Genomic DNA, 23,883 nt, shown 5'->3' on the forward strand with positions numbered 1-23,883 from the left:
TATTTTTTTTTTTAAGATCTCAGCACCACCGCAGCCGATTGTACATGAGAGGGAGAGACCTGTCACAGGGAGAAACTGGTCAACCACCTGCAGCAGCAGTGGGAGAAGCCCACTGGGGTGCAGAGCTCGACTAGTCTTATCCCCGGCCGGAACATCAAAACTAAATATTGTCTGAAATGCCGGGGCGTTCCAGAGAATAAAATATCTGGCTGTAATCCCGTTTGCTGGGCAGCATGAATACAAAAAAGAAAAGTCTACCTCTACAAAAAGAAACAAAACTTAGGAATGGAGAATGAAGAATGGCCGTGGATTTATTCAATATACTTTATTGGTTTACATCCAAGTCACCAGTGATGACCTCTTCAGGACGTTTCACCAGCGACATTGCACGATTGTGAACTTTAATAGTAGTACAAATATAATTCACTACTAGGGGCTTCTGGATGAGGTTGTTGGCACCTTCGGACATTTATATGGTACTCGTATACTTTGGGAACCACCTGGTTTAGTAGGTTAGGAAAAAATAGAAGATGACGACGATATCTCACAAAGCCTTACAGAGCCGACGGCAGAGGTAATGGAGTCTCTACTACTTAGACATATGCGATTAGAAGCACAACAGCTTTATGGCCATGGATGAGAAGTACCGGCTTATGGTCTGAACTACATTCTGGAGATTCTAGGTCACTAATGAGAAGTATCCGTGGGACGCATCAGTGCTGCTCCGCACTGGACCTGGTGGTGATGATAAAATATTGGACCTGTTTGCACACAGTTAATGGTAAAGAAGCAAAGTCACTTTTTTCTTAGAAAAAAAAAAAATGAAATATCTGTAGGGTCTTAGAATGAATATTTTTGCATTGCAGAAAAGCAGAGAATACTGCAGAACATAAGAGGGACATATCTAGTCTGTTGCAGAATTTTACTCATTAGAAGTGTGCAAACATTGCAGGAAACGCGATACTGAATGGTAAGTCTTGGAAGGAGACTGCATCCAACTTGGCGAAGGTGAAAATAGGTAATTTCTTGTATGAAGTGCAGCAAATGGTCTACACTGGAGTGGATGCGGACTTGTAAAAATCTCGTCAGTAGACCCAAGTCACCGGGACCCACTGGGGGGAGGCACATGCTGCATCAAGAGCCCCTAGTAGATCTTGAACGGTTTGCTCCGCATCATTGTTCACCAGAGTTAGGTCGAAGAATTGTGCGTAGCGAGCCCGGAGAACCTCCGAATCCGCACGCAGCTTCTCGAGTGCATCAGACTGTAAAGACAAAAACGTAGGAGGACAAAAAAGGTCAACGCAAAAAAGTACAAGACATGTTCAATGAGTAAAGTAAAGTCAAGGATCAATGTCAAAATAATTAAAATCAATGCAACCATTTGAAGAAATGTGCTTGTCATAGAAGATCTTCATGGGAGAAAAGTTATTGGATTTGACATGCATTCAAACTTAAAGGGGTTGTATGGCGCTTATAATTTTGCTAGTATACCCTCTGTATGGATCATCAATATTACTTGGTGTGAGACACATGGCACTGCTGCCAATCATCTAATCCTGGCCCGATGTGATTGGCTGCAGAGCTGCACTGCTAGTCTCCTGTATATGGCTGCAGCCACTAGGGCTGGATCTGCAGAACCTCGCTGTGGTGACTATACAGCTGACAGAGCTGGACTGTTCTTCAAATGAGCACACCTGGCCACATTGGAAACAGCCGATAGGCGAAGATGCCAAAATGTGGCACCCTCACCAATCTGTTATCGATAAACTGTCCTAAGGTTAGGCCACCATTATCAAAATACTAGAGAGCCTCTTAAATAGTAATGTATATTGAAATATTAAAGTCAGAGTATCACCAGTCCTGTGTATTATACATTGTGTTCTCAAGTTAATGGTAAAGAAATTAAGTCACCAAAAAGATCAACATAAAATAATTTCACATGGGAACAGAGTAGAGATGGTCCAAACTGATCCGCAGGACCTTGTCCAGCGGGCAGGTTGGTAATCTGTGGCCATCGGCCGAGAGCCCAGTGAGCTGCCTCACCCCTGATGGCATCCATGGCTCTTCCTGGGGATCTCACCAGGCCGGCTATTATTTATTTATTTATATAGCGCCATTAATTCCATGGTGCTGTACATGAGAAGGGGGTTACATACAAAGTTATAGATATCATTAACAGTAAACAAATTTACAATAACAGACTGGTACAGAGGGGAGAGGACCCTGTCCTTGTGGACTTGCATTCTATGGGGCTAATCACAAGAGCAGAAGGGGATGCGTCAGATTTAGAGGCAGGCGGCCAAGCTCCCTTCTGACACAGATTACTGACCTGACAGCTGGACCTGCAAATCAATTTGCCACCTCTCTAAAGCCAAGCCATTAAACTGCACAGCATGCAGAGCGGTGGTGATCCAGCTTTGTAGAACTCTGGCGGCCATGTAACCACAGTTTGAGGAGGGTGCAGAACTCTCTCAAGAAGAGATCATAAAAAGAAGTTGTCCAGGATTAGAAAAACATGGCTTCTTTATGTCACTCACTCGACCATGGATTACAGTTAGGTCCATATATATTTGGACAGAAAACATTTTTCTAATTTTGGTTCTAGACATTACCACAATGAATTTTAAACAAAACAATTCAGATGCAGTTGAAGTCCAGACTTTCAGCTTTCATTTGAGGGTATCCACATTAAAATTGGATGAAGGGTTTAGGCGTTTCAGCTCCTTAACATGTGCCACCCTGTTTTTAAAGGGACCAAAAGTAATTGGACAATTGACTCCAAGGCTATTTCATGGACAGGTGTGGGCAATCCCTTTGTTACGTGACTTTTGAACCAGTCACAGAAGAAGAAGTAAGCAGGCTCCTTGCATCTTCTCGCCCAACTACTTGCACCAGTGACCCATTTCCGTCACATCTCCTCCAGTCCCTTTCCCCTGCTGTCACCCCTCACCTAACTAAAATATTTAACCTCTCTCTTCTGGTATTTTTCCCTCCTCATTTAAGCATGCCATCATACATCCACTACTTAAAAAACCATCCCTCGACCAAAACTGTGCCGCTAACTATAGACCTGTCTCTAATCTTCCCTTCATCTCTAAACTCCTGGAACGCCTGGTCCACTCCCGTCTTATCCGCTATCGCTCAGAAAACTCTGTTCTCGACCCTCTCCAATCCGGTTTCCGCTCTTTACACTCCACTGAAACTGCCCTCACTAAAGTCTCTAATGATCTGCTAACAGCTAAATCAAATGGTCATTACTCCATGCTAATTCTCTTGGATCTCTCGGCAGCATTCGACACTGGATCATCAGCTCCTCCTCACTATGCTCCGTTCCATTTGCCTCAAGGACCCCGTTCTCTCCTGGTTCTCCTCCTATCTTTCTGACCGCTCCTTTACTGTATCTTTTGCCGGTTTCTCCTCCTCTCACCTTCCCCTCACTGTTGGGGTCCCCCAAGGATCGGTTCTAGGCCCCCTCCTCTTCTCCTTGTACACTGCCCCTATTGGTCAAACAATCAGTAGATTTGGGTTCCAGTACCATCTCTATGCTGATGACACCCAATTATACGCTTCTTCTCCTGACATCACGCCTGCCTTTCTAGAAAAAAACGGCGATTGTCTAAACGCTGTGTCTAATATCATGTCCTCACTATATCTGAAACTGAACCTGTCAAAAACTGAACTCCTGGTGTTTCCTCCCTCTACTAATGTACCTATACCCGACATTGCTATTTCTGTGGGTGGCTCCACTATTACTCCCCAGCAACAGGCCCGCTGTCTTGGGGTCATACTGGATTCCGAGCTTTCCTTTGCCCTCCACATTCGATCACTGGCTCGCTCTTGTCATCTGCACCTCAAAAACATTTCTAGAATTCGACCTTTTCTTACTTTTGACTCTGCAAAAACTCTTACTGTTTCTCTTATTCATTCTCGCCTCGACTATTGTAACTCTCTTCTAATCGGTCTCCCTCTTACCAAACTCTCCCCTCTCCAATCTGTCTTGAATGCTGCAGCCAGGATCATATTCCTCACCAATCGTTACACCGATGCCTCTACCTTGTGCCAGTCATTACACTGGCTACCCATCCACTCCAGAATTCAGTATAAACTTATTACCCTCACCCACAAAGCTCTCCATGGCTCAGCACCACCCTACATCTCCTCCCTTGTTTCAGTATACCACCCTACCCGCGCCCTCCGTTCTGCTGATGACCTGAGGTTACTATCCTCAATAGTCAGAACCTCCCACTCCCGTCTCCAAGACTTTATACGTGCCGCGCCAATTCTTTGGAATGCACTTCCCAGGTCAATACGATTAGTCCCCAATCCCCACAATTTTAAGCGTGCCCTGAAAACACATTTATTCAGACTGGCCTATCGCCTCAACACATTAACCTAATCTATCCCTGTGTGGCACAGCCAAAAGTTTTACCATAACCAGATTTCCCGCATCATGTTCCCACATGCTGTATGCATCCATTAGCCCTCTGTGTCTGTACTGTTACACACTTAACATTATGGCTGGCCCATATAAGTCCGGGCAATTGTTACCACACACCTTTCGTGTCTACCTCTTTCCTCATAGACTGTAAGCTTGTGAGCAGGGCCCTCATTCCTCTTGGTATTTGTTATAATCTACTGTATGTGATTATTGTTATGCTGTAATGTCTATTGTCTGTACAAATCCCCTCTGAAATGTAAAGTGCTGCGGAATATGTCGGCGCTATAAAAATAAAATGTATTATGTCATTCTCAATTAAGCAGATAAAAGGCCTGGAGTTGATTTGAGGTGTGGTGCTTGCATTTGGAAGGTTTTGCTGTGAAGGAAACATGCGGTCAAAGGAGCTCTCCATGCAGGTGAAACAAGCCATCCTTAAGCTGCAAAAACAGAAAAAAACCATCCGAGAAATTGCTACAACATTAGGAGTGGCAAAATCTACAGTTTGGTACATGCTGAGAAAGCAAGAAAGCACTGGTGAACTCATCAATGCAAAACCACCATGGTTACTTACCGGTAGCCGGTTTTTCCGGAACCCATGACAGCACCACATGAGAGAGGGATCCGCCCCGCCAGGACAGGAACCTACTGAAACATAAGGGGCGGCACCTCTCCCCCGCTTCAGTTGGATTACAGAGCACTTGAGAGGACTTCCCGGTTAGTTACATATTTATCCAACACCACATCACACAAATACACCCGACTATTGTGCACACCCAAACGGTGAAAAGGGGGGGAAATATACGGGTGCTGTCATGGGTTCCGGAAAAAACGGCTACCGGTAAGTAACTATGGTGGTTTTCCCTTCACCCATGACAGCACCACATGAGAGATTCTGGAGACTTCGAACACCTTAGGGAGAGACCACCGCTTGCAGCACCCTTCTACCAAAGGTCAAGTCAGCCGAGGAGGATAGATTTAGTCTATAGTGTCTAAAGAAAGTTGAGGGTGAGGCCCAGGTAGCGGCCTTACAAATTTGATCTATTGATACCTCTGCTTCCTCAGCCCAGGAGGTCGCCACGGCTCTGGTGGAATGAGCCTTGATGCCGTCAGGAACCGGGACGCCACTAGCTGAATAGGCTACACTAATGGCCTCCCTAATCCATCGGGCAATAGTCCCCTTTGACACTCCATAACCTTTCCTAGCACCCTGGAAGGCTACAAATAGGGACTGGGACCTCCTCCACTGGCTGGTTATAGACATATACTCTACTAGGGTTCTTTTAACGTCTAGGCTATGAAATTTCTCCTCCCCTGGGATTTTCGGATTCTCGCAAAAGGAAGGGAGGACAATTTCTTGATTTCGGTGAAAGTTAGTTACTACTTTCGGCAAGTAAGCAGGGTCTGTTCTCATAACCACCCTATCCTGGTATATCTGGGTATATGGTGGGTTGACTGAAAGGGCCTGCAGGTCACTAACTCTACGTGCCGACGTTAGAGCTACCAAAATGATGGTTTTTAGGGTGAGATTTTTAGTTGAAATCTGCTGTATGGGTTCAAACGGCTCCTTCGTAAGGGATTCCAGTACCAGATTTAGATCCCATGGAGCTATTTTCGGTAAGGAAACTGGCCTAGATCTGTGGCAAGATTTTATGAACCTGGCTACCCATCTGTTTGCCGCTATATTGCAATTGTATAATGCACCCAGCGCTGACACCTGTACCTTGAGGGTATTAACCGCCAGGCCTAGCTGTAAGCCTGCCTGCAAGAACTCCAAGATGGACTCGATTGGGGGTTCTTGACCTAACGGTTTTCCCAGGAATTGAAGGAATTTCTTCCACGTCCTGCCATATATGTTGGTTGTTATTGGTTTTCTACTTTTCATTAGAGTAGTCACCAACCCCGGGGAAAACCCTTTATCTCTCAAAAGCGCCCTCTCAAATTCCACGCCGTCAGATGGAGCCCCTTGACTTGTTTGTGGAATATCGGCCCCTGAGCTAATAAATCTGGAATTTCTGGCAGTACCCATGGGTCCGAGAGAGACATCCTTTGTAGTAGTGAAAACCACGGTCTTTTTGGCCAGAACGGGGCTATGAGGATTACTCTGGCTTGCTCGTCTCTTATCTTTCTTACCACTGCCGGGATTAACGCTGCCGGGGAAAAGGCGTAGCTTAGTTTGAACCGCCACGGGATTTGTAGAGCGTCTACTGCCCACGGGTTTTCCCTTGGGTTTAATGAGCAGAACCTTCTCACTTGCCAGTTGTTTTTGGTGGCAAAGAGGTCGATCACTGGCTGCCCCCATAACTGTACTATCCTCTGGAATATTACACGATTTAAGACCCACTCTCCCTGTTTTAATTTGTTGCGGCTTAGAAAGTCGGCTTGAACATTTTCTGTCCCTCTGATGTGTAGGGCTGTTAGGGAGGTTAGATGTTGTTCTGCTTTGAGGAAGATTCTTTTGGCTTCGTCCATTAGGGAGTTTGACCTTGTCCCTCCCTGGTGGTTGACATACGCCACTGCCACCCTGTTGTCTGACATAATCCGGACGTTTTGACCATGTAACATGGGAATAAATGCCTCTAGGGCTCTGTTTATCGCTCTTAACTCTCTTAAGTTGGAGGAAGCCTTCTGCTCTATGTGACCCCAGGACCCTTGGGCCATATGTTCTCTCAGGTGTGCCCCCCATCCCGAGGAGCTTGCGTCCGTCAATATTACATCGGACACGGGCCTGTGCCACAACGTTCCTCCTGCTAAATTTGTGTCGTCTAGCCACCAAGTGAGAGAGTTTTTCCCCCCTTTCGGAAAGTTCCAGCTTCCCCTCTAAACGCCCTTTCAATCGTCTCTGGGCTGACAAGATTTCCGTCTGCAGTTGCCGGGTATGAAACTGTGCCCAGTTGACCGCCGGGATACAGGCTGTTAGCGTGCCCAACAGGGACATTGCCCTTCTTAGGGTCATGTGAGGATGCTGTATTGCCGTAAGGGTCATTTCTCTCACCTTCTCTAGTTTTTTCTCTGGCAAGAGACAAACTTGACGGTCAGAGTCCAAGACGAAACCTAGAAATGTTTGTTTCCTTAGGGGTTGGAGTTTTGATTTTTTTAAGTTTACCATCCAACCCAGTTTTTGCAGGGTCTCCGTTATTTTCTCTACCTGATGTGCGCAGTGATGTTCTGAATTGCCAATGACCAAAAAATCGTCCAAGTAAGGCACCATAATCACATTGTGGATTCGAAGGAAAGCTGTCATTTCCGCTATTACTTTTGTAAAAATCCTTGGCGCTATGGAGATGCCGAACGGAAGAGCTGTAAATTGAAAATGCCTGAGGTCGCCCTGGATGTATAGGGCTACCCTCAGGTATTTCTGGTATTCTTGGGGCATCAGGTTATGGTAATAGGCATCCTTCAAATCTATTACGGCCATGAAGCAGTTGTGGTGTAACAGCTTTATGGCCGAAGTCACTGATTCCATTTTGAATGTTTGGTTCGTAATCCATTGATTGAGGCGCCTGAGATTTATTATCGTTCTGAAGGAAAGGTCGGGTTTTTTTATTAGGAAGAGGGGAGAATAGAACCCCCTTCTCTCTTGGTCTTTTGGGACCTCTATCAGAACTTGTTTCTCCAACAGTCCTAAGATTTCTGTTTCTAAGGCTGATTGCTCTCCTGGTTTCTTCCTGACGGGGGTCACCACAAATGAAGCTCTTGGATGCTGGAAGAAGGGGATTTTTAGGCCTTTCTTTATAATGTTCAGAATCCAATTGTTGGCCGATATTTTCTCCCATTCTTGGAAAAAAAGCCTCAATCTTCCCCCCACAGGAGGGCTGGTGTCATTGCGGGGATTTTTTGGCGGTTGAGGTAGTTCCCCCAAACATGAATCCTGGTTCTTTTTTCCTCTTGTCGTCCCACCTTTTCCGCTCTCCCGGGGGACGGCCTCGATTGAACCTTCCCCTCCGAAAGGGCGGTCTCCTTTGATCACCCATGTATCTGGGGAAGCCCTTCTTTTTATCCCCGGCTTTTTCCAGGATGTCATCCAGGTTTTTTCCAAACAGGAACTGCCCATCACATGGTAACGAACATAATTTCGCCTTAGATTGAATGTCCCCAGGGCAGCCTTTGAGCCATAACGCCCGTTTTGCGGCGTTCGATAGCCCCGCTGCTCTTGCCGTTAACCTCATCGAGTCGGCGGAGGTGTCAGCCAAGAAGGCGGCAGCTCCGTGTAGCAGGTACATTTCTCCTAATATTTTCTCCCTTGGTACTTTGGAGACTAATTTCTCTTCAAGTTGTTGCAGCCAGACCATTAATGACCGGGCTGTGCAGGTGCCGGCTATTGCTGGTTTCAGACCCCCTGCCGCTGCCTCCCAAGTGTGCCTTAGGTATGAGTCCGCTTTTTTATCCAGGGGATCTCTCAAAACCCCTGAATCCTCCAGGGGCAGGGCCGACTTCTTGGAAGACCTAGACACTGCTGCGTCAATCTTTGGGACCTTGTCCCAGACGTCCGTGTCTTTAGCCTCGAAGGGGTATCTGCGCTTTGAAGAGGAGGGAAGGCTACCTGACTTCTCCGGTTTCTTCCACTCTCTCTCGATTAGGGCTTGAACCTTGTCGTTGACCGGAAAGGTACGCTTTTTCCTTTCTTGCAGGCCGCCAAACATTACATCCTCCAGTGATCTCTCTACTTTCTCCTCCTGCAGGCCCATAGTGGACCTGATGGCTTTAAGGAGAGCGTCCGTATCTTCTACGGGAAAGCAAGGTCTGCCCCCCGTATCACTGTCTGAGGATGAAGATGACCCGTGCTCAACTTGATACTCCGAAGAGGAGGAGCCTGACGAGGAACTCGGGGAAGCTTTCCTACTCTTCTTTTTTAATAATTTTTTAAGTGAGCCCTGTACCTCAGATTTTATTATCGATCTGAGGTTTGTTGCCAGGTTCGGCACCTCTTCAGCCATAGTCCGCTGAATACAGCTGACACATAAGTCCTTTGGGTAGTCTTTTGCTAAAGGGCTGTGGCATATGGCACATTCTCTATTTTTCTTTTTACTTATGGCTTTTTTGGCTCCCTAAAAAAAACAAAAAAGACATAGGAAGGCCTATTATAATACTGCCTAACTTTCACGGAGATCACTCACCACCCAGGAAAGACTGATACCGGGCTCTGGGGCTGCGAAGGAGCGTGCGCCCTGCGCTCTTTTGACCTCGAGGAATCCCTCGATCGGTGACTTGGACGGCTGCTGCTTTTGCCTCTCGAGCGGCTCTTGCGACCAGAAGCTTGCGATGGGGGCAGGGACAATGGGGACGGTCAGCGATCCTCCTGAGACGCCATTGTCACCCCTGCAGCCGCTTCTGCTCCTTCTTTTAACAGTGAGTGAGCCCCACATTACCCCTCCCCCCCGCCAGCCGCTTCTCCTGGCCGGCGTCGCGCCCGGCGCCATGACCGTCGCGTCCTGATGACGTCAGCGGTCGCGCTCCCAGAATCCTCTGCGCCGCTGACGTCAGACGCCGGTCCCCGCCCCCGGCTTCCCCTGCATGCAGGCGAAGGACGGGCGCGCGCAGGGGGAGGGCGGCACGAGGAGGACCTCCGAAGGGAGGACATCAGGACGTGCCCGCACGAACCCGGGGCCCGAATCAGGCAACACCCCGGGGACTGCGCTACCAGCTGCCGACGGCCGGCGTTGCAGGTAAGTCAGCCCTGCAATCCTTACACGCCGGGACGGCCCTGGGTCTTTCATCCTGACAGACACCGCCGCTGTCAGAAGGATTCCTTTCCAGGACAGGAACCCAACTGAAGCGGGGGAGAGGTGCCGCCCCTTATGTTTCAGTAGGTTCCTGTCCTGGCGGGGCGGATCCCTCTCTCGTGGTGCTGTCATGGGTGAAGGGAAAAAGACCTGGGCGCCCACGGAAGACAACAGTGGTGGATGATCGCAGAATAATCTCCATGGTGAAGAGAAACCCCTTCACAACAGCCAACCAAGTGAACAACACTCTCCAGGAGGTAGGCGTATCAATATCCAAATCTACCATAAAGAGAAGACTGCATGAAAGTAAATACAGAGGGTTCACTGCACGGTGCAAGCCACTCATAAGCATCAATAAAAAGGCTAGACTCGACTGTGCTAAAAACCATCTAAAAAAGCCAGCACAGTTCTGGAAGAACATTCTTTGGACAGATGAAACCAAGATCAACCTCTACCAGAATGATGGAAAGAGAAGTATGGCGAAGGCCTGGTACAGCTCATGATCCAAAGCATACCACATCATCTGTAAAACACGGCGGAGGCAGGGTGATGGCTTGGGCATGCATGGCTGCCAGTGGCACTGGGTCACTAGTGTTTATTGATGATGTGACACAGGACAGAAGCAGCCAAATGAATTCTGAGGTATTCAGAGCCATACCGTGTGCTCAGATCCAGCCAAACTGATTGGTCGTCATTTCATACTACAGATGGACAATGACCCAAAACATAAAGCCAAAGCAACCCAGGAGTTTATTAAAGCAAAGAAGTGGAATATTCTTGAATGGCCAAGTCAGTCACCTGATCTCAACCCAGAGGTACATAATATTAATCTCTTTGCTTGTTCTCGAGCAGTTCTTCAGATTTCTAGTGCACGGGATTTCTATTCCCAGAGACCTTGTTCTCCATAAAGTGTGGATATTCCCAAAGAAACAACAAATATCATGACTGCAAGCATTGGATCGATATTAAAATAAAAATAAAAGTCACCTTGTCCGTATCGGTGGGAGATATGAACACAATGAATGGAGCCAGTTCTGCTGTACGAACCATCTTTAGTGTCTGGGAAATAGGAGAGGAACAACTTGTGATTATTATTAGATCAGTTGACAACCAAATAATGTGAATTAATAATTACACGCTCCCATCTTGTGGATGGCACGGCTCCTCAATGATTGTTCTGCACCTCGCGTGCTTCTAATGCACACGTGTGGGCAGAGAGACTGGACGCGGGCTGCTCCCGAGGCTGTAGTGTCACCCTATCAGAAGACAGACTGTTATTGCTCCCATCAGAGCAGAGACCACTGGTAATGACGGGCCAGGAAGCCTCTCCTGATAGTGACACTATGGCCTGAGAGCAGCGCACACATTATCTGCCCCTCCACAACACAGAACATAGCCTCCGCTGTAATCAGTGACATACTGCCGCTCACAGTCGACAGATCCCTGCCGTGGAGTGCTGTAGTGCCGCTAGGAAGAGCAATGTTTAGCAGATAATCGCATTTGCTTGCCCCTTCACACAAGATGCAAATGCATTTACCTAGCACATTTTTAATTCATTACATTTATAAAAGATTGTTTTGTTACTTGTAATATATTAAAAGCTGTGATTTTTGTCGATGGTTACCCTAATCTCCTCTGGAGTCCTTTGTAACATACAGGTGGTCACTTCTCACCTGTGGCTCTATGTCGAGTACGGCCACTTTTCCGTCATTATGAATATCCTTTAAAGTCTGGATCTTTGTCCCAAACATATATCCACTAAAGCTCCCAAACTCCAAAAACTGATTTTCGGAGATTCCTCGGCTCATTTCTTCCACGGAGACAAAATGATATGAAGCTCCATTTTCTTCTCCACGTTTTGGGGGACGAGATGTATCTTAAAAAGGGAGAAAAAAAAAAAATAGTTATAGCCCATTGATTTACATGAGAAGCACAGAGGACGAGTCCTACTGTACAGACACAAGGTGCGCTGGGCCCCTCTTTGATGGGCAGCCAATCACAGTTTTAGTGATGAGAAAATGGAAAACGGTCTTAGGAGCGCAGCAAAGAGACTCAGACAAGAGATGGGTTTAAACCACAACGCGTTTCGACGGAGGATCCGTCTTCATCAGGTGGAAGTTTAAACCCATCTCGTTTTTTTTTTTCCCTATACTTAACATGAGTGCGCATTGTCATGTTTGTACGCGTTTGTATGCGCATACTTTTTTTGGAGTGTGCGCCCGGGCGCACAAAATGCATCCGGTTGCATTTTTTGTGCGTCCGACCTGTCTCAAAAAAACACATGCGCACGCAATGCGCACAAAATTCACCCAAACACACATTATAGTCTATAGGAGCGATGACATGCGCATGGTAACGCATGCTTTTTTTGTAAAAACCATGCGCAAAAAAAACCAAAAAAAAAAAAAACCAAGCAAACACATAAAAACGCATGATGTGAAAGTAGCCTAAATCACAGTTTTAGAGCCCACACATTTTCGCACTCAGCAGCTCATTCTTGCTTTGCACCTAGTTTTGCACTGGTTTATATTACATATTTGTATTTTTAGTTCTTTTCTTAAACTTATTATACACATTTGTTTCTTTCTATGAGAATGTTCAGTTATTTTAGGCTATGTGCCCACGTTGCGTGTTAAAACGCACACCAAAAACCGGATTCCTTCCCAGAAATTGCACGTTTTTTTCACCGTGATTTTACCGCGATTATGATCGCGATTTTCGTGTGCGATATTCAAGAACTTTCCAAGCGATTTGAAGCATCGCTTGGAAAGTGATTGACAGGTTGGTCACCCTCGTGAAACATAGTGTTTGACAAGTGTGAGCAGCTTGTTAGTATTGAGGCCGCCTATGCGGCATCAATAGTAAAAGATAGAATGTTAAAATGCTAAAAAAAAAAAAAATAAATAAAAATCGGGGTATATTTACCTTCCGGCGTCCTGCGCTGCCATCCCAGGCCACAGCGTTCCCAGTAATGCCTTGCGAGACCTGTGATGACGTAGTCTCACTTTGCTATAGCGATCTCGCGAGACCACGTATCACAGGACCGTGCCGCAAGGCATTACTGGGAACGCTTAGGCCGAGAATGCAGCGCGGGACGCCGGAAGGTAAATATACCCCGATTTTTTATTCTTTTTTTTACAGGGGTATGGTACCCAGGGCCTGGAGGACAGTCTCCTCTCCTCCACACCGTGGGTACCAACCGCACATGAGACGCTTAACTTCCCGCATGGTGGGCATAGCCACATGCGGGAAGTAAGCGATTCTCATGAATTCCTATGGGTGCGGAATTGCGGCAATTCTTTGCGATTCGGCACAAAAGAAAGAGCATGCTGCGATTTTTTCCGCGATGCGATTCCGCCGCGGAAAAAAGCGCAGCATTAGCACAGCATGTGCGGAATGCCACAGGAATGCATGGGGGGGCGTTCTGTACACGATTTTTAAACGTTTTCGCGCCGAAAATCGCGGCAAAAACGCTTAAAAGTCGCTACGTGGGCACACAGCCTAAAAGGGGATTCTGGTACCAAAAAAATCCAACAACAACATGTGCAACACCTAGTGGCAAGTTATAGATCTTACCATCAGGTTAGGTGCCACGCCATCCTCAGGTTCTGCAGTGAATTACCTAAGGATAGGTCATCAATGAAAAAGTAGTGGACAATCCCTTTATGGTTTCAGCACCTAATACAGGGACAGAAGGACATCTGCCTGCACGTACAGACACCCACCCGCACGTATGTACGGACAGAAGGTCACCTATCCGCACGTACGGACACAGGTCTGCACGTACAGACACAAAGATACAGGCCTGCACGTACAGACCCAGGTCTATGTCACTGTATGTAGGATAAATCTCTCATACATAGCAGTGCAGCCTGTGTTCGGCTCATGGACTTTGCCTTCCATTTTATGGGTCTGAAGTTTCAGTGCTTAGCAATACCAAGTCTTAAGATAAGACAAACCATTAATATTTAGAGATATCCACTAAGGACACAACGGGCTGTAACATCATGTGCAAGTGAGGCCTGAGTCAAGAAGCATGTGCACCGTTTCTGCATTAGAGGTTTATGAAGTATATCTGCAGAGGAGAGACCTAGCATAAGATGGGGCACGTCTGGAGCTCAGAAAACTGCTCCCAGCCTCCCTCTATTCCACCCACTGCATTTGCTATTACTTGGAAAGTTTAGGAAAACTAAGAGTGACCTACCGGATAAAAGCCCACATTCTGTACACTATGTATGTAAAGGTAAGGGGCACTTACGTGGTAAAGGGTAGCTGAACCTCTCTGGATATTTAGTAAGCAAAACATTTTTTATGTGACTTCGCCCCACTCCACTGACACCTGTGAAAGATAAGCGGTAGATCAGTACTAGGAAAACACGTGAGCGATTAGAGGCTGGACTTGGGATAGAGTCGGGTGATGACACCCCAAGTCCTAACGTATCCTGCATTACTGCTGGGGACTGGGAGCTTCAGCGAGGCTCATGTATGGTCACATCACTGTAGCATAGCTTAAGGGTAAAGTATTTATATACACATTCATTACATTCAAAAAACCTAAACCCCCCTGCCCGCTACTGATCTAATTTATTGGGACAGAGCAGGAGAGATTTGAAGCCTCTGTCACTCCAGCTCTATTCCTCATCTCCTGCATCTGACAGCCTCTGTATGTCTTAAGGCAAAGGAACTGTCTATCATGCAGGAGGAGGCGGCGGCACTGGGCGAGGCTTAGAGCTGGAGTGACAGAGGCTTCAGCTCTACAAATGGGTCTTCAAAAGACAGAAAGTCATTTTATTCATGCGATTTATAGACCCATGTCTTATTAACAAGTACATACTATGGCATCATGGGATCAAGCGATAGCTGTCGCACCAAAAAGGTTTTCTGGCCATTTTTACAACCAAATATCATCAAACATGTATCTGTCAGGAAAGCTCCGCCAAGCTAGTCCTCTATTACCAATGAGCACAAGGGTTCTTCTCTTAAATGCTGGAAGAGACACCACTTCTTCATAAGACACCACATCCAGCTGATCAAAAACTGTAAAGAGATTGAAGGTAAATACGAAAGGTAGAGATAAAGTACAACAGTGCGATGTACGTAAACGTGACGCCATTTATTAGTGTACACTCACTAGAACTATGTTTGGCCAAGTATTTATCCTTGCATTTCTTCTTTTTGCTGAAGGGACTACACGTCTGAGGTATCTGGTTGCTTGTGTTGGTGCTTGCTACACGCCTAGAAGAATCCAGAGTGAAAAGTATTAAAGGGTATACTGGCCAAGAGACTGCACATGGTGGCTTGTGTGCACTCAGCTCCTGCATTGTCAGAGTGCGACTTCACCTCCTCCCTCTCGGATCAGCATCGGCCGCCAGAGGACAAGAGACACTGTGCGCAGCCAAAGGCTGCTGTAGACAAAAGAGGGGGGAAATCAGAGGTCACCCGCACACACCAACATTGTATGAACTCACCGGTCCGACATTGTCAGTGTGTACACGGATGAGGATTAAATACAGGCAGCTTAGCGCTGTCAGTCATAAGGGGAGGAGTGGAAGATGGTAACTGAGTGGGCGGAAGTATGCACCAGAGCCCATCTCATAATATATACCATATATCGTTTAATTACATGTTAAACCTGCATCATGCTTTTGATTTGTCTCCTGCTGAATGTATAAAATAGTTTAAGTTCAATTTATTCCTTGAAAAGGCAATGCATAGGCCTGATCTCCCCCAGAGATTGATATGGGGTTGATGGCCACCATTGCACACTGGGCGATCAGGCTGCTCGGGGAATCACCTGCACGAGCCTGTTAGGTAGAATAGGCCGTGTGCACGATATACACTATGTGTCGCCTTTGTGAACAAGGCTCACCACTCCTGCAGTTCAGGTGAAGGTATGAGTCCAGCTTTTTCTTCCCCTTGCTTCTTTCCCTGCCACCAGTTGGAGTCATCCTTGTTTATGATTTGCAGAACATCTCCAGTGTTAAAGCGCAAACCTGCCTCTCGGCAAGGAATGAGCGAGTCCGAAAGGGGGTCATAATCAAAGAGCGCGCGCACAAACATCTAGGAAAAATAAATATATGTGAACACATATAGAGATCACACACCAGAAATGAAGATATTTCTCCTGCCCTAGACTTTCAACGCCCAATGTCTGTGAACCATTACGCTTAAAGCCGCCACACAAATTAGATGGCTGTCGGCTAGATGATCCTTCCATTTGGCTGGCAGCCATCTCAGACGCGCCCTACCTACACAGGAGCGCTCCGGTGTGCTGTATGAGAAAGCTGCTGATTGACACATCAGCCATCGACATCACTCGGAAATCAGACATACCCAATTAACATCTTTCCTGACATTCAGTTAGGTGACGCCCTCATATACATTAGAAACCCATTGAAAAGTGGACACTAAATCTTTCCGTTCATGTCACATAGAATCAAATAGTACTCGCCCACCTGATTCAACGCCGGCTCTCCACTGCTGCTCTGGTCTCCGTGTTTTGGCTGCAAAGGCTACAACCCTTTGACAGCTCACATCACCACTGCAGCCAACGAGGTCAGCCTCAACAGGACGTCACCACTGCAGCCAACGGGGTCAGCCTCAAAGTGCCGTCACCCCTGCAGCCAACGGGGTGGTCAACCTCAACATGCCGTCACCGCTGCAGCCAACGGGGTCAGCCTCGACATGCTGTCACCGCTGCAGCCAACAGGGTCAGCCTCAACATGCCGTCAGCGCTACAGCCAACGAGGTGAGCCTCAACATGATGTCACCACTGCAGCCAACGGGGTCAGCATCAACATGACATCACCGATGTAGACAAAACATGAGACGGGTATCACCGAAGTGCCAATCCTCGACTGGGGAGGGCAAGTACTATCTGATTTTGCTCTATTACATGATTGAAAATGTTTGGTATCTACTTTTGTAAAAGTGCAAAACCCCTTAAATGGCTGGCATGCAAGACCCCTGCAGCTACAGTCACTGCTTCCATGGACGTCATTAGCGGCTTGTTGGGGGGTTTCAGAAGCTGGACCTGTAGATTTACCTGCAGTGGGAGCTTGCGGCTGCTTTGTGTTGGCAACACTTTCAGAGTGACCGTTCCTTTGCTTTCTTTCTACAGCAGGGAAGAGAACATTTTATATTTCTTTAGTAGCTGTCATCTACTGTACAAGATACAGTCACTGTATGCTTCAGTTGTAGGTTCAGGATTGTCAGCAGAATCCCCAATGTGTGATTGAAAGAGAAACTTAGATACAGATCTGTATGGAGGAGTGGGCCAAAATCCCTGCTGCAGTGTGTGCAAACTTTGCCCAGAACTACCGGAAACGTCTGACCTCTAATTGCAAACAAAGGTTTCTGCGCCAAATATTAAGTTCTGTTTTTCTATTGTATCAAATATTTATTTCATGCAGATTAATTATGTAAAAATCATACAACGTAATTTTCTGTTTATTAGATTCTATCATAGATGAAATATACCTACGATAAAAATTACAGACCTCTCCATTCTTTGTAGGCGAGAAAACTTGAAAAATCTGCAGTGTACCAAATACTTATTTTTCTAATTATATAAACTTCCAAACGTTCCCTTAGTTCCTCACCAAAATACTCTGTAAATGGTCCACGCTTTGGTTTTGGACAAGTTTTCCATTGATTTCAAGGATTTCATCACCAACATGCAGCGAACCTTATGTAAAAACGAAAAAAAAAACAAAATACGTTAAAAAAAAAAAAAAAATTATATATATCACACAAATCTGAAAGAATTGGTCTAATTTCAATAATTTTATTGGCGTTAATTAGTGATGAGTGAACGCGATTGGATAACGCTATCCGAGTATCTTGGGCGTGTGCGAACATACTTTAACGCAATTGAAACTAAACATTTGCACATGATCTTCGTTAGAAATTTCCTATCATTTCGGGTCTATGACGGTGATGCATCTTGAGGATCACAACTAGAGTTGAGCGAATATGTTCGGAATCGGTCGGCGATTCTGAATTTACCATATTGGTGCCCTATTCGTGTCGAATTTATGTTTTACATTCGATTCAGAACATGTTCAGTCATTTCTACTCCTTTTAACTCCAATGATGTTCGGCGAATATTGCAACTACAATATTCGCCGCTGATCGTATTCGGAACCGAATTTTGAAAAATTTGCTCAACTCTAATCACGACCCTCTTGCATTCCCCCCGATCACCTGCTTCACCCTAAACTAAAACTCCTGTTCGAAACAAGTAGAAGCAGCACCAGTCTGATCGCGTTTTATCTATTACAATGGGGGCGCAGAAGTTTGCATAAAAATGGGAGATTTATTTAGCTAAAAGCATCAGAATTCTGTTATAACTTGTCACAGAAAAATAAATAACACAAATAAGTAACATTACCTTCAAAGAAAGGAAGGAGAAAAAAAATCCAAGAAAAAAAAATAATTACCTTGCCGGTGGATTAGTCCGCCATGTAAAATGCGAGCAACAACACATTTCTGCTGTGAATTCAACTTAAGGGTGATACCCTGCAACAGGCAAAAATAAAACATTGTAGAGCTACACAATCAGCGAAAACCAACCTCTAACCAAGCACGACTTCCAATATATATCAGGGGAAAGTTAAAGCTATAAAGCACTGTTACAATGGGTTTGCCAGGTCCAGTGAAAACAAGTCATCAGGATAGCTGATAACTTGCAGGAAGGGTGGTCAAGGGGGTCCTACTGGGGGTGGGAAAACACAAACCAAAACGGCAGATCGGGGGATCTTTAATCCGTTACCAAATCGTGCAGAGGCATACACCCACCCCGCCGCTGAACGGCAGCATTCACTAATATATATATATATATATATATATATCCACACACAGTATGTATGTAATTTGGAGTGATGAGACCAAAACTGAACTTTTTGGCCACAACCATAAACGTTACATTTGGAGAGAGGTCAACAAGGCCTATGATGAAAGGAACACCATTCCTACTGTAAAGCACGGAGGTGGATTGCTGATGCTTTTGGGAAGTGTGAGCTACAAAAATACAGGAAACTTGGTGAAAGTTGATGGACAGATGAATGCAGCACGTTATCAGCAAATACTGGAGGTAAATTTCCAATCATCTGCCCGGAAGCTGCGCATGGGACGTACTGGACGTTCCAACATGACAACGATCCAAAGCACAAGACCAAGTCGACCTGTCATTGGCTACAGCAGAACAAAGTGGAGGTTCTGGAGTGGCCATCTCAGCCTCCTGACCTCAATATCATTGAGCCACTCTGGGGAGATCTCAAGCGCGCAGTTCATGCTAGACAACACAGGGATTTACAGGAACTGGAGGTTTTTTGCCAAGAAGAGTGGGCAGCTTTACCGTCTGAGAAAATAAAGAACCTCATCCACAACTACCACAAAAGACTTCAAGCTGTTATAGATGCTAGAGGGGGCAATACATGGTATTAAGAAATGGGGTATGTGAACTTTTGATCAGGGTCATTTGGCTTTCTTCTGGTGACACGATCATGCAGCCCATTTTTCTTCAAGTGCCTCCTTATTGTGCATCTTGAAACTGCCACATCGCTAGTTTTCAGAGAGTCCAGTATGTCAGCTGATGTTATTCGTGGGTTTTTCTTTGCATCCTGAACAATTTTCCTGGCATTTGTCACAGGTGAGGATGTTACCCTTTTCAAACCTGTTTGTGTCAACTTCTGTGCATGTTATCAGGCCAAAATCACCAGGGTATGTGAACTTTTGATCAGTGTCATTTGGATGTTTTGGGTTGTCATTATGATTTTAAAAAGAGAAAACACAATAGTTTGACAATAAATGGCTTCGCCCAACCACTAACCATGAGTGGAAAAAAAGTTTTGGTGCTATCATCCATATTCTCTGAAAAAAGGCCAAGAAAGCAAAAATTCTACCGGTGTATGTAAACGTTTGAGCACAACTGTGTGTATATATGTTTTATATTTACATATATTATAATAATGTTATATGGTAAGTGTAGGCACATTGAAAGAAAAGTATCTAGAGCGTTTGGCCTTCACAGCTTGTAGTATCACAGTTCATAGACTGCAGAATAAGATAGCAGGCAAATTCCTCAGTACGCTCCTTGTGATGGCAGATTCTGGAAGCATTTAACTATTTAGTCAAACGTTAGTTTTGCAAAATCTCCCAGGCTGCTTTTTAGTAAAGAAAACACGAGCCTCAGCAGCTGTCGCTCCGTTGCGGCGCTAAAGGAAATCGGTGATCTCCGTGGCTCTGCAGTGTTGCGGTGGACATCATGTCAGCACCACGGCCAATGCCAGACACCAGGCGGCAGAGACTGGCTGACCTGGGAATGGGCAAATACAAGCTGGAGCCGGGTCAGAGCACTGTCTGAAATGGGACAACCCCCTGTAACTAGTTTTGGCTGCGTTGCGGACAGGAATATCCAGAAGTTTGAAAACAACGGTTCTGTATTTTGGACACATTTCAGACACTGACCAAAATTTACCAGCAACAAAGTGCAATGTGTCACAGAAAAGAACAATCTCACGATTACCTGGATACGAATATGAACGTTAGTGCCACAGATATGTCAGATCTGAAAGACAACAGGGTTCTAGGCAGGACAGCCATGCCGAGTGACCGCCGGACCCCTGCCTAATACCCCAGGTACAAAGCAGGCTGCGTGCACTGGACCTCATTGTCCTGGCACAATACTTGAGGGTCTTCTCCAGACTTCTGCCTGCAGCCAGCTGTTGGGGCCAGTAACCTTTTAACTATCAAAAGTAGATGAGGTTGGTTTTATTAAAGAAAAAGAACCAAACACCAGCACTTTCTGGCCTTGACTTCTCCTTTCACTTCTCGCTTCCCATTTCTCAGCCCCCCACCCACTTACCATAGGTTCCTCCGTCTCCCTTTCAAATTGCACCAGTCGGACCCTTTTCTTTTCCTCGGGACATCCGGGGGCTGCAGATCCATTGGTGTAAAACTCCTCTGCTAAAACATTCGATGGGGATGAAAAGCCCTATTAAAGAAGAAATTAAAAGAATGAGCGGGATCGGTATGAACGAACAGAAGCGACTTTGTAAGGACACTCGGGGGGGATTAAACAGGGTGTGGCTCCCCACGGGGACGAAGCTTCCCCCACCCACAATGGCGGCGTGATTTTGTCACAGTGCCGCTGCCCGTGTGGAGTCACCCACTCCCCGAAGTCCCGATAATGTGCCCGTTATCAGCCGACTGGTGTGCTAGTTGCATGTGTTCACATGGAGTGCACAACGATCACTAGGGCAATCGTTCGTCCCTGTACACATTCATGTGCTGCAGGTGACTGTCAATGGTTAAGGAGGAAGGTTTGGATGAGCGCCCGGTCAGTCAATCATTTGCCTGTGTAATTAGGTCTTAACGAGCTAGTTACAGACTATTAGGGCGAGAGCACAGAGTCCATTTAGTAAGAGGTTATCAATTAATGAACAAACCCTTTAAAAAAAAAAATGTTTTCTGGTTTTGGAAAACTTAATGGCATTACTTACCCTCCCCAGGTCCAGCTCCTGGTGACTGTTATCTGTCAGATGCACTGCAGACAATAACTGAGCGCAGCGGCTCGTGCCATCAACTGAGATGAATGATTGGCTGCAGCGCCGATGACGTGACCAGATTGCAACAGACACCAGGAGCAAAGGCGTAGACTCAGTGCTAGACCAAGGATGGGTGAGTAAGGCTCACTTTTTTACAATACAAACTTCAGCCTAGGAACAGGGGTTTCCAAAAACGGAGAACTTTGCTAATAATTGACCAGTTCTTCTCATTACAAGCAATAAAAAATGTGTCCCGATTGGGGTCATAAATACAAGATCTCAGTAGGGGGGAGGCCAAGCAGCAGCTGCCTCCTGCCTGCAGCCCCCAGCAGTGGACATGGCCACCTATGGGGAAATCATCGGGGTACGTAGGAAGGCAGAAAAACTCCTGATTATCCCCGGTGTGTAACGGGCCAACCATCATATGACCAAGGAGCAAAACACGCATTAATCCTAATGATTACGGCAGACCAAACCAAAGTAAAAATATAGTGATGGCATGTGCGACCGATCAGCCCCCGTCAGTGCGCACAGAGCGGCGACTGGCGGAGATCTGCTCCTGTATAGATGATCATGACTCGTTAACGGGGCAGAAGTCAGCGCGGTACGTGAGGTACAAGCCTGCAGGAGACAGAAAGCCTCCCGGGAGGACGCGGCTCTGCACCACCAAGGCCATTCCCAATCATTGCACCCTACATTAGTGATCGGCTCGTAACCTACAGAATACGAGGGCACAGCACCTACGAAGGGTTAATCGGTGCCTAATCACGAATACGCTGCACAGCCCGAATCATTAAAGGCCTCAGCGGTGGGGGGCATGATCCATCACACTGATAATGGGGGGCATCATCCATCACACTGATAATGGGGGGCATCATCCATCACACTGATAATGGGGGGCATCATCCATCACACTGATAATGGGGGGCATTGCACAGATAATGGGGGCATCGCACAGATAATGGGGGCATCGCGCCCCCCTTGTACCTGGGTCGCCGCCCGGTTCTGCAGCAGGGTCTCCAGGTAGAGATCGGACAGAGCGGACCTCATGCTCGGGTTGTCGCAGCGGCTGATTTCTGAGCGCTCGAACTTCAGCGTCATCTCTCCGACCGGCTTCTCAGGGACCTGCGCTCTCCTCTCTCCCGCCTCTGCTCCTCTTCCTCCCTCCTGCCCTCTCACCCCTTTATCTCCGCAGAACAGGCTGACTCAGGGAAGCAGGGCAATAGCGATAATAAATCTGCAAGGCTGGCACAATGTGCAGGTCAGGGAGTCCCCGCGCTGAGCCGTCGCTCCCTCCTGCCGGACATGGCGCGTTTCCGTGCCCACGTCCCCGTGTCGCTCTATTCCGCGCTACGCTATCACGCCGCCCTCTGCAGAGCCGCCGGGACGTATAATGCCGGCGCTCACCGCGTCACGGTGCCGTTATCACACCTCCGGGATGTGAAATGGTACGGGCGGGGTCACATGACAGTCCCTGGAAACGGTCACGTGATGACAGAGCCCTTGGTGGAAACAGAGACGAGCGCTGCCTACTGCCTAGTCATGTGACGCAAGGGGGCGGGGTTGTGTGAGTGATGTCAGCAGCTGGGACTGCGATAAACAAGGTGGATGTGAGAGGGAAAAGGGCCGTGTGACGGCGGCCCAGAGTGGACACACCAGGGGCTCCTCACTACTGCGCCCCCACATACACTACTTAATGGTAGTGCATTCTATATAGCGTTCCCTCCCCCGCCTGGTCCTTGGTGACAGGCCGGCAGTGATAACGTCCAGGGCCGATTCTGCTGCCTGAGGCGAAAAATGAAATTACGCCTCCTCCCCAAAATACATTAGTAAGAAAGGTACAATATAGAAACATAACATTTTCCGGTCCACCGTTTCGAGGGTCCGTCCATCCGAACCCAAGGAGACCCGGTGGCCCCCACCCTCTGTTGTGTGCAGAGTCAGGCCGCTGTGATTGGCTGCAGCGGTAACAAACGAGAAACAACAAAAAAGAACCACTTTGCTTTCTCCTATGTAGCATTCTGGGAAAAATGGCTTCCAAGTACCATCCGCTCATAATTTCATTTTATTTTCACGGACCCCCGGACTTGCCCCTTTATATCTGACGCTTGGATCAATATCAGACGTGAACAACCCCATAGACCGCTGCCACTAATCCTAGGTACGATCTCTACCC

General features: G+C 46.8%; 1 protein-coding gene across 2 annotated transcripts; it reads right to left on the bottom strand.

Annotated features, from left to right (window-relative positions):
- Positions 1-310: 310 nt before the first annotated feature.
- MPP1 (MAGUK p55 scaffold protein 1) lies at positions 311-23,256 on the bottom strand. 2 transcript variants are annotated; one of them, XM_073573120.1, is made up of 12 exons: positions 23,115-23,256; positions 21,026-21,154; positions 18,600-18,678; positions 17,760-17,845; positions 17,204-17,272; positions 16,028-16,218; positions 15,290-15,393; positions 15,115-15,195; positions 14,417-14,497; positions 11,832-12,034; positions 11,146-11,217; positions 311-1,262 (listed from the first exon to the last, which is right to left on the bottom strand). In XM_073573120.1, exons 2-12 carry the CDS (start codon positions 21,026-21,028, stop codon positions 1,086-1,088), a joined length of 1,146 nt encoding a protein of 381 aa, XP_073429221.1. In that variant the 5' UTR covers positions 21,029-21,154; positions 23,115-23,256; the 3' UTR covers positions 311-1,085. The 2 variants fall into 2 exon arrangements, with proteins under 2 accessions (XP_073429221.1, XP_073429220.1); XM_073573119.1 differs by lacking the exon at positions 23,115-23,256 and adding an exon at positions 22,695-23,108.
- Positions 23,257-23,883: the final 627 nt, after the last annotated feature.

The sequence above is a fragment of the Dendrobates tinctorius genome, unplaced genomic scaffold (genome assembly GCF_039654945.1).
Source record: "Dendrobates tinctorius isolate UK_male_01 unplaced genomic scaffold, ASM3965494v1 ptg000034l, whole genome shotgun sequence".
In the NCBI taxonomy this organism is placed as follows: domain Eukaryota; kingdom Metazoa; phylum Chordata; class Amphibia; order Anura; family Dendrobatidae; genus Dendrobates; species Dendrobates tinctorius.

Coding starts and splice junctions, on each gene's coding strand:
- MPP1 (XM_073573119.1), bottom strand. CDS start 22,808: ATGACGCTGAAGTTCGAGCGCTCAGAAATCAGCCGCTGCGACAACCCG. Junction 18,679..21,025: donor GGGAGACGGAGGAACCTATG/GTAAGTGGGTGG, acceptor TGCCTGTTGCAG/GGTATCACCCTTAAGTTGAA. Junction 11,218..11,831: donor TACTCGACATAGAGCCACAG/GTGAGAAGTGAC, acceptor CCTATTTCCCAG/ACACTAAAGATGGTTCGTAC.